Source organism: Protopterus annectens, chromosome 9.part0, assembly GCF_019279795.1.
Source record: "Protopterus annectens isolate FY-2018-M chromosome 9.part0, PAN1.0, whole genome shotgun sequence".
Classification (NCBI taxonomy): Eukaryota; Metazoa; Chordata; order Ceratodontiformes; family Protopteridae; genus Protopterus; species Protopterus annectens.
In genome coordinates, this window is record NC_056743.1 from 938028939 (window position 1) to 938040098 (window position 11160).

Sequence of the window (11160 nt, forward strand, 5' to 3'; positions counted from 1 at the left end):
CCTTGTTGCTTCCTGTGGATCATTTCTCTGCTGACCATCTTCTCTGCTTCTTCCTTTCCCATGCTGCATGCTGCAATAACCATAATCCTGCCTGTCCTTTCCCTCGTATTACCGATCCCTATTCCTGTCTCTACTATCTTTTAAATTCTCCCTGCCAAGCCCTAGGATACTGAAAGTATTCATTATTAATTGTGGTTTAATTGGCTACACTTTAGCAAAAGCATCTCTTTCTTGTTGCTTATGAGATAATGTCAAGGCTACGTGTTTTTGTAGGTGAATGTCTGGTGTTTGCATTGTTCTTCTCTCTTCTGAATCACCTTTGAGATAAGAACCTTGTTGCTGTCACGTGTTTGCTGCTCCATGCCTTAACTTGAACTTCCTGACAAAGTGTGTGTGTGTGTGTGTGTGTGTGTGTGTGTGTGTGTGTGTGTGTGTGTGTGTGTGTGTGTGTGTGTGCGCGCGCACGCATGTGTGTTTGTGTAAAACCATCTGTATGTAACTACTGAAGTGAGAGCTCAGCCTGGGCCTCTGTACCACTGGCATTGAAAAGCAAGACCTAGTAATCCATATTGGCATGCACTGCAACAAAAGGGGCTCAAGACATTATTTTCAGGAAGGGAAGTTCCTAACAACACAATGTCTGTGAATACATTTAAGCTGATTGAAGAGTATGGCTTTCTTTTCTAGGTTAAAAGGTGTCTAAGACTCGCATGTTCTGGTGACAACAGCAGCATAAAGACAGGAGCATAAGTAGAAACAATGCTTTAATAGTGCAGTCACTTCTAAATAATTGAGATATGTTGTTTCTCTTCACAGGTGTCTCAGCTCTCTCAACAGGTGTCACAAATGCGGGAGGATATTCAGTCTCTTATGCAGTACATTAAGCTGATGTTGGAAGGCCAGAGGCCACAGACTAATATTCTGCCAGGAAGACTATCACCACACCCTGCTTCTTCTAGTAGGACAGACTTGCGAGCAACTTCAGCTGCTTCTCCACATGCTCACTCTGTGGATTTCCAAAGGCTATACCAATCAGAAATTTGGAATTCACATCCAGATGCATTACGGACTAGAAATCTAGTAGGACCTTCCATAACAGCCACACCACCTTGGCCACCAGGATCTCTGGCGCCGCCTTCCCAGTGGCCATACTGGGAAAGTTTGGAGATCTCTACGACACCTGAACAGTTGGAGCCCACTGCTGCTGGTTGTACAGTAGCACCTCCACCACCTAGGGATGCTTGTTTTCAAGACCTTTGCTGCCATAGTACAGAAGACAATGAATCCCTAAGATTAAGAACAACTGGACCATCCAGTCCTAGCAGCTCCATGCTCTCCTGGGATCCTGAGGGCATAGAGATGGTTTTAGTAGGCTCTCCCAAAGATGCCTGCAAACATTATGCTTTAAATTCTGTTAAACTTTCATATGAAGATGGTACAAGCCTGTGACACAGATATTTTGGGATGAAAACTTGATATGCTCCTTGCATCCTACTGCATGATGAGAATGTTTCATTAAATCACTTTAGGGGAGATCAGTTTACTCCTTATAAAATTTAGTTTTATAGTTCTATTGTTTGGCACTTTTTTGTTTATTTTGGCATGTACAGATCTTTGTTTGCTGATGTTGTGGCTATAAAATCCAATCTATTGGCAAATACATGCAAATTTACTGGGTATTTAACCAAAACAAAGTGACATAGAGTTGCAGAGATGATAACCTTAACATGTTGTTTATTCCATGCTGCCAGATTTTTTTTTTCAGATCACAATGTGCATTAAGGAGAACATTGTTCCATACTGATTGGCTGAATCATTTGTCTTGAATCACTGAAATACAGAAAGCAATGAGAACTATCATTCAGCATGCTAATCTTACTGATTCTGTTATTCAGGAGTTATTTACTGCAAGTTTACTCCCTAAAAAGCCCTAAAATCAAACTCATTCAAAATAAAGAAAATGAGCCAATATATATTTTTGCATTCGCTTATTATATTATATAATCAAAGTAACAATATTCACTTGTTCATGTTATCCTAATGCAGCTGAGGTAACATTTATGTGCCACTTCAGGAATCTGCTTAAGAAACTGTCCAGTGCTGCAAATTGCAATACATGAACAAATTGAAAGAATAATGTAACAAAAAACTGAGAGGGATGACAAAGCTATATCACTGCTGTCTTTCCTCCCTGTCTTGTAAGGCATCATTTTGTCAGCAACAACTTCAATTTAAACAGTTAAGTTTCAGAAGTAAATGGATAATGCATGATTAAGTAATGAAATGTTACTCGACAGTTCCCAGGTAAGAGCGTATAATGTTAAATATGAGGATTGTAGGTGTTCCTGATTTATAATGATATAAGTTGCCCATTGGGAACACTAGGTATAATTATATGGAATATACTCAGGTATTCCTAAAATGGGATATATGGGAAGTCTTTTGTATAAACAGTACTAAAGGGTGTGTGTGTGTGTGTGTGTGTGTGTGTGTGTGTGTGTGTGTGTGTGTGTGTGTGTGCGTGCGTGTGTGTGCATGCATACTTTGTCTCTTTTAAAGGTATGATGTCTAACAAAATTACACATGTATCATAAATACAGGAACATAAAAAGATAAGTGTGAAACAAGCAGCAATGCACTCCCAATGAAATTCTTGAAGGCAGATTAGTCAGGTGTATGAGAGAGGCAGCAATGCAATATTTGCAAAATTTGTAATGGACACCTTGAGCAGCGAATAAATAAACTCCAGGAGTTTAGTTCTGAAAAAGGACTGAACCAAAAAGAGGCTCAAGAAAAAGAAGCTGGGAAAGTGTACTGCTGTAATGGCTGCAAAGATACAGACTTTGTGGTCAGGTTTTAGCACAATGTTTCTACTCAGGCTATGGCTTAAATTCAGTACTGGTACTGATAATAAGCACCACTGTCTACATAACAGTGAGATTTTTTATTTAAAAAGTTTAGCTGATGCAGATATATACATATATGTGGTACAATTTCACCTAAGAAACTGGATATTGTTTTTTGTGAAGTCTCCCATTATGTAACAAGAATTCAGTTTCAACATGAGAACCTGATACTTCATCTCACATAAATGATCCTCAAAGATAGGATGGCTACGCAAAGTACTCCAGAAACAGTAGATCACCATGACACAGACTCTTGCAATATTGGTGTAACAAATGAACTTTTATTCATTTGTGTCATTCACCATCTGGCCTAACCTTTGAGGAGTTGAAGGCTAAAAGTAATGCTGGTTTCACCCATCTATTTCTCCAGCATTAGTCACCATTTCCACGTCTGGAGCATTTCTCCCCGGGCCTCCACTGAAAATTGGTTTCGTTCAGAGTTGGAGTTTCCCGGTTAACAAATGTTAAATAAATAAATAAATGTCCATGTGCTCTATATAAACATTTTTTTTATTGTGAGAAACCTGTAATCTGTGATAAAGATAACTGATAAGTGTAACAGTACAAGCATACCGATACTATATAAAAGGTATAGCCAGTAATGTGTGTGTGTGTGTGTGTGTGTGTGTGTGTGTGTGTGTGTGTGTGTGTGTGTGTGTGTGTGTGTGTGTGTGTGTGTATTACCACACAAGATTTAGGAAAGCTAAGATGATATGACAAAGTCTTTATAAAAATGGTACTTGTGGACATTGTCATGTGAGTTATAAGATCTCATTGCTGTTATAAAACTTTTAGACCTATGGGTGGCAGATAATGCAGTCTACACTTGATCATAACCTACAACAAGTTTTGGAATATCTCAAAAAGTAGGTTGCCAAGTTTCCTGCAGTAAGCCTTTCTCTGCCTAGGTCATGAATCGACTGCATTGTGGAGTCAGAAAAGAGGGAGCAGGTAAGTATTACTTCTGCTTTCTCCCTTCTCCCTCTTCTCCATGAGTTTGTACAAACTTGGAATACGTATATTTAGAGGGTAGGGATTAAGGGAGTTGCCACTGGGGGATACAGGAGAATTCCCCCTGCAAAAAAAAGTATTGTTTGTATGAATTGTGCAGCCTCAGGTTCATAGGTGAATACTGGGCTAATTGTCTTGAAGGGCCTTGTTAAGCCTAGCCAATAACCCAAGGTCAGAATCAAAACCCTGTACATTGTGTTGATGGGATGAAGACCTCAACCATTATACCAAACATCAGCTTTTTAGATTATGTTTTACAGTATCACTTTTCTGTGATTACAACATAGGAACATAATAGGCAAGCAATAGCAGAGACCACCAGATATACACCTTTAAGCAGACAAACTTAAAAATTCTTGCCCCCCCCCCCCCCCCCACACACACACTTTTCAAGGACTTACTAGTGCTGAGCTCCCAGATTGAGCAGGACCATACATGATAACCCTGGTGTAAATTTGTGTCTACCCATCTAGTCATTAAGACTAGTCGTAAAAGTAGTCAAAGTAGTAGACCTTTAGAGGTAACTTATTCCATAGACTAGGAATACTCTGAGTTAGGAGACTATCACTCCAGTGACCCCTATTTATTTGTTGGTGTAGATTTAGGTCCTTAGTGATGGTATTTGTAGAACCACTGGTTTTGCGAAAAATAAGAAGTCAAATAGGATTGGGTCTTTCCTGGCTCATAAAGCAAGACACAGGTCAGCTCATAGCAAGGAAATTCAAGCTGGTCTATCTGTGTGTTTGAGTGATTTAAGACCTTTAATTTTCTTGGTTAGAAATATCTAGGGCCTTTCCAGTTGAGCAATATGCTTGGATTTGTACATAAAAGGGCATTGTATTCAATGACAGGTCTGAAAAGGCAAAGTACAGTGGTAGGATGAATTCTTCTTTGGACCTTGAAGATATTCCCTTGGACATGAACTGGGTCAGATAGAAGGATTTTCTGACTGTGGTGTAAACATGATGACTGAATGAGAGAAAGCTATCCACATAAATACTTGGGTATCTTATGACTATATGTGTCTGAAAAGGAGTATCGTGAGATGGGACCATTCTGCCAAATAGAACTACGCTAAACTTTTTTTTCATTTAGTTTGAAACCATGTCTGTGCTTATTCCAACCCTTGCTGGAGCTGCTTAGTATCAGTGGATAACAGTGCTCAGTTTTCAGTCATCAGTAGACTTGGTCAACCACGCTTCTGGAATATTGGCTTGGATGTCTACAAAATAAATGCCAAACAGGAGAGGATCCAGGAAGGAGCATTGTAGCATCCAACTAGTTACAAATTTACATTCAGAGAGGGAAGCAACAACTTTCACAACCTGAGATATGTTTGGGTTGCCAGATTGCAAATTGGTGGACAATTTGGAGGTTTACATTAAGCTTGTCTTTCAATAATACCAACATGGGGGATACCATCAAAAGCCTTGGCTAGGTAAGATAAGCAGTGTGCACAGAATAACCATTCTCCATAGCCCCTGTAACATTACTATATTCAGGAGACAAGACCTGCCCTTCACAAAACCAAACTGGGATCTAGATCAGTTAATTTGCCTATGTCTGCATAAATGAGTTCTGCTAGGATGAATATGCTTTGCATATAAGGCTGATTCGGGATGTATGCTTGAGATATTTTTAGATTAATCTCATTTCAGCTAAACAACACATGATTATTCATAGTGAATCCATGGCAGTTAAGTTTTGAATTAGTTAAAAACACTAAAAGTATGATAAATTTGGAGAACATAAAAATAAACTATGATAATTGCAGAAAACAAAATGGTGGTCCAATTATGAGGAAAAAAGTGAATAATCTAAATGGCCTGATCAGAAAGTAACTTATGTCAAATAAGTTGAGTCACAGGAAAATACAGTAATCAAGATGCATGGTTCATAGCTACTTTCTAGGCTATTGATCTGTGAGGATCTTAAGAAGCCTAGCCTTACATTCTCATGATAGTTTTTAGCTCATATATTTTGTGTACAAATAACCCAAGCTAACCCAGAAGACAGCTATTCATGAGGGACAATTTAACAGGGTTAAACCTGGGGTGAATTTGTAGTTACCCATCCATTTGTTCAAATTACATTTGAATAGAGTAAGAAAAGTGTTTTAGGTGGATTGGAGGATAGGTTCCACAGAAGCGGAATTTTCTGTGATACTGTCGCACCTCTAACATGTTATATTTTTGTTGCAAAAGAAAGAAATCCTTGAGCAGGTTGCATGTACAGTCAAAGGAGTCATTTCAAACACATAAGGTATGGAAGAAAAGAAGTGTCTGCAACTGCTGTGTATATAAAACAGGAATCGGTAGTGTACACAAAATCAAAAGATGTGATTGAAGGAGTATTATAAAAACATGTATTGTTCCTTAAAACACACACACCCATTGACATCAGTACCATACATGGATAGTTACCACAAATTAGTTTCAAGTTAGTAAATAAGTACACTTAGAAGTTAAATTAAATTCTAGGAATCAAAAATATTAGGAATAAAGACATTGTGCAAATGAGTGCCCTTTACTTAATTTTACCATGAAACTAGTAAACAGAAGCTTAACATCTTCCATCTTTGCCAATGTTTGGAAAGGAGCTTATAAAGACCATTTATAAAAGAAAAAGCTCAAGATATGTTATATAAAGTATGGACTCATTACTCTCGTATCTAGCGAGCCTCAGATAACCTGTTTTCTACAGGCATCAACAATCCAGAGACTAGAAAGCAGAATTAATTTACATACAAAGAATAACATTGTTTATTTTTAAGCAGTGTATGGTTTTGAAATAGAAATAGTCAAGAGCAATGCATAAATGGAAGTAGGAAGATGCAATATCCGTTAACTTCAGAAATGTACTACAATAATGTTGATCAAGAAATACTAATTAATGAGATTTTGGCCATAAACTTCTAAACATATTTATAGCTACTTGAATCCAGGAATAGTTACATCCTTGACAATGTCATATTAAGTTGGAAGCCCATATGTGCAATTTTGCAATATATTTAGTGAAGGATACCTTAGAGATCAGCATTAGAGCTTCATTTGCTTTCCCTGTATACTTACAATACTCTAATATAGCCAAATGTTATTTTAGTAAACAATAGGCAGATGATTTAAAAGACTTCAACATTATTAACATTTATAGTCCAAAAGTAGAGAGTGCACCAGGCTGTGAATAAGTCTCCACCAAGTATTCCAAAAGCTGTCCTTTATTAAAAACAACCAAACAGGCAGAAAAAATTATTAAAAGGTAAGTGCTTTCACGTTGATACAACGCTTCATCAGACCTTAAAAAACATAAATGATGCATCTCTTTTTATACCATAGTGCATTGCACCTTAATTGAAAATAGCTGCAGTGCAATTAATGCAATTGGTGGCGCTTATAATGCCAATCAACTCTAAATATGAATACCTTACCAAGCTTATAAAGACATATATATAAAAAAAATATATAAAAAAGCATATGCATAGCAAACTACAATTTGATGGTATTAATGTGAGTGTACATAGATGTATATAAAAAATCAATGATTCAATGGTCTATTAGCCAAAAAAGGCTTAAGAGATATTTTGTCATTAAGCCCATATTTATGGGCTTGTAACCTTAGAATCCATTTACTCTCTGTCTCTTCTGTATAAGTTTTGATGTTCCCTAATCTACTAGTTCTTGTTACTAACTCAAGGACCATAAATTTGAAACAGTGTGGAGATCCTTTATCTAGAACATGTCGTGCCAATGCATTGGTTGTATTCTGTTTCTCTATTGCATATATATGTTCTCTTATAAATGTTCTGTTGGTTTTACCAACATAAAAAAGATTGCAATTTTGACATTGAGCGAGGTATATAACATCTCTAGTTTTACAACTTGCATAGCCCCTAAACATATATTCACGTCCTGTATGCGGATGTAAGAATCTATCAGTTGCCGCTATGTACTTACATTGCTTGCAAGTTTGACAAGCGAAAGTGCCTGTCCTTTGTGACTGAATTTTATTCTTGTTGGTATTTTCATAACATAATCTCCTGTCTAAAGACTTCATGTTTCTATAGGATATAGTTGGTCTATCATCAACCAAATCTCTTATTTTCTCATCCATCAGTAAAAGTTTCCAATTATCTCCTATAACTTGCCTAATTTGAGTATTTATGTTGGTGTATGGAATAATAAGTCTATTTACTGTCGGATGTGTAACCTCTATATTCAAGCCTTCATTATCAGCGTCTCTTATTAAAAATGGAGTGCCTTTGCCTGTTCTGTGGATATCACCATGAATTAAGGCATCATGTACTTCTGTCTCTTTGTATCCCCTTTCTAAAAAATTCTTTTTGAGCATAGTTTTCTGCTGTTTGAATGTTTTCTCTTGGGTGGTTAATCTTGAAGCTCGTAACATTTGGTTCTTGGCAATGTTGGTGTGTATGTGTTTGGGGTGCATACTGCTACGATGCAGTAAATTATTTCTCCAACATGTCTTCCTATGTAACTCTGTGTCTATACCATTGACTCCTTTGATTAATTTAACATCCAAAAATACAATCTCAGAGATAGAATAATTGCATTCAAAATTTAAAAAATCAGTGGTAGAATTCAGATATCTTACAAACTCTGTTAATAATGTTACTGATCCCCCCCACACAATACACACATCATCAACAAATCTACTATAATGTTTGAGATATTTGCAGAACAAGGCATGATTGAATACAAAAGTTTGCTCCCATTGTGCCAACACCAATTGTTACGAGCTTCAAGATTAACCACCCAAGAGAAAACATTCAAACAGCAGAAAACTATGCTCAAAAAGAATTCAGTCACAAAGGACAGGCACTTTCGCTTGTCAAACTTGCAAGCAATGTAAGTACATAGCGGCAACTGATAGATTCTTACATCCGCATACAGGACGTGAATATATGTTTAGGGGCTATGCAAGTTGTAAAACTAGAGATGTTATATACCTCGCTCAATGTCAAAATTGCAATCTTTTTTATGTTGGTAAAACCAACAGAACATTCTGCGTATAAGAGAACATATATATGCAATAGAGAAACAGAATACAACCAATGCATTGGCACGACATGTTCTAGATAAAGGATCTCCACACTGTTTCAAATTTATGGTCCTTGAGTTAGTAACAAGAACTAGTAGATTAGGGAACATCAAAACTTATACAGAAGAGACAGAGAGTAAATGGATTCTAAGGTTACAAGCTCATAAATATGGGCTTAATGACAAAATAACTCTTAAGCCTTTTTTGGCTAATAGACCATTGAATCATTGATTTTTTATATACATCTATGTACACTCACATTAATACCATCAAATTGTAGTTTGCTATGCATATGCTTTTTTATATATGTTTTTTTATATATGTTTTTTTTATATATGTCTTTATAAGCTTGGTAAGGTATTCATATTTAGAGTTGATTGGCATTATAAGCGCCACCAATTGCATTAATTGCACTGCAGCTATTTTCAATTAAGGTGCAATGCACTATGGTATAAAAAGAGATGCATCATTTATGTTTTTTAAGGTCTGATGAAGCGTTGTATCAACGTGAAAGCGCTTACCTTTTAATAATTTTTTCTGCCTGTTTGGTTGTTTTTAATAAAGGACAGCTTTTGGAATACTTGGTGGAGACTTATTCACAGCCTGGTGCACTCTCTACTTTTGGACTATATACATTCGTTTTGGTTTTGAGGGTGCTTTACTTGTCAGGTATCATTTTCATTATTATTAACATTTATTTTGATTCTGAAACTTTAAGATAAATTTATACTTCATGATTCATAAACTTCTGAATGAAGAAATCCCCACAAAAGTTTTTACTTCCCCAGACATGCTCTACAATGAAGGAGGAAGAACTGACCCTAGAAAAACAGCACTGAGGTAAATGAAGTCAAGGAACACAGTTAGCTCAGATGAAGTCACAGTAGATATGATTAAGGTGTTTGGGTGAATTAGAGGTGAAATTGCTCCTGAGAGTACTCATCAAGGTACGGAGGGAAAAGCATATCCTAGATATATGCAGAATAAGCATTCGACTCCTAGTGTGCAAGAGCAAAGGGGACATGCTCAAAAGTGGGCAATACAAAGGTATCAAAGGCCTGTTACACTACATGAATGTGTTGAAGAGGGTGACTGATAAATGCTCAGAGCAGTAGAAAGTAAGATGGGAGATGAGCAGTTCAGATTTAGATCAGGATGTAGCACAACTGACCCTTTTTTTGCAATGAGACAGATCACAAAGCCGAAGCTGGAGATGAGGAAAGAATACTGCTAAGCATTCTTAGATTTGTAGAAAATAGAAGACAAGGGCCAATGGAAGCTGATTTTGGGCAGCCTGTGATGGTTCGAAGTCCCATAAACATTGGTAAAATTAGCGCAGGTTATGTACAAGTTTCCAATAATACAAGTATGAACAGTGTTTTGAATCATAGAAGGGTTCCCAGTAACAGTGGGTGTCCATCAAGGTTAATTTCTGTGCCCTCTGCTGGTTCATATTGATGATGGACTGCATTAACAAACAGGTCAAAGAGGACAAAACAACACAGCTTCTGTGTACACGCAATGTGGTACTATAATCAGACTCTGAACAGGAACTAAGGTACTTGGGATGAAAATGAGCACAGACAAGACATTTGTCACGGCAGCAAATGGAGAAGTCAGAAGATGAAAACTGAGCTAGAAAGGAAAATAGCAGGACAAGTAACAGTTTCAAGTATCTGGCAGAGGAGGTTTGGAAAAGGAAATTTGAATGAGGAGGTCAAAGCTAGAATCAGACATGCTGCAACTAAATAGTACAGATTTGCCAAAAAAGCTGAAAAGTAAGGGGACCCTCACACATATGCTCCCACCCAAGTGCCATAACATTCAGTATATCTGAATGTTTCAGCATAAAAGTAGAGTCCAATGTATCATAATTTCAAGCACTTGGGCTCCCTCCTTTAGAAACCTCCAGCACTTGACAAAGAGAGCTTTAGATCACTTTCCACAGCAGTAAACTCTGTCAGTGAACTGAATGTTCACAGCAGTAAACTCTGTCAGTGAACTGAATGTTCAACTGCACCTATATCTATCTATATTTATCTATAGATATATATATAGGTCTACTGAAATATGCTGAATCTATTATTGGTTGACATCTGTTTTGCTGACAAAATATTGTCATCTACACAAATAGTTGACAGGTGTGTGAGAGCGCACATTTCTATGGATAGGAAAATATGCCCTT

General features: G+C 37.0%; 1 protein-coding gene across 1 annotated transcript in view; it reads left to right on the top strand.

Annotated features, from left to right (window-relative positions):
* Window positions 1-1971, top strand: part of KCNH3 (potassium voltage-gated channel subfamily H member 3) — an 873803-nt gene extending 871832 nt beyond the window's left edge. Inside the window, exon 15 of the mRNA XM_044083680.1 lies at window positions 817-1971. Within this exon, the coding sequence (XP_043939615.1) occupies window positions 817-1449 (633 nt within the window). The 3' untranslated portion in view covers window positions 1450-1971. The remainder of the gene's footprint in view (window positions 1-816) is intronic.
* The last annotated feature ends 9189 nt before the right edge of the window (window positions 1972-11160 follow it).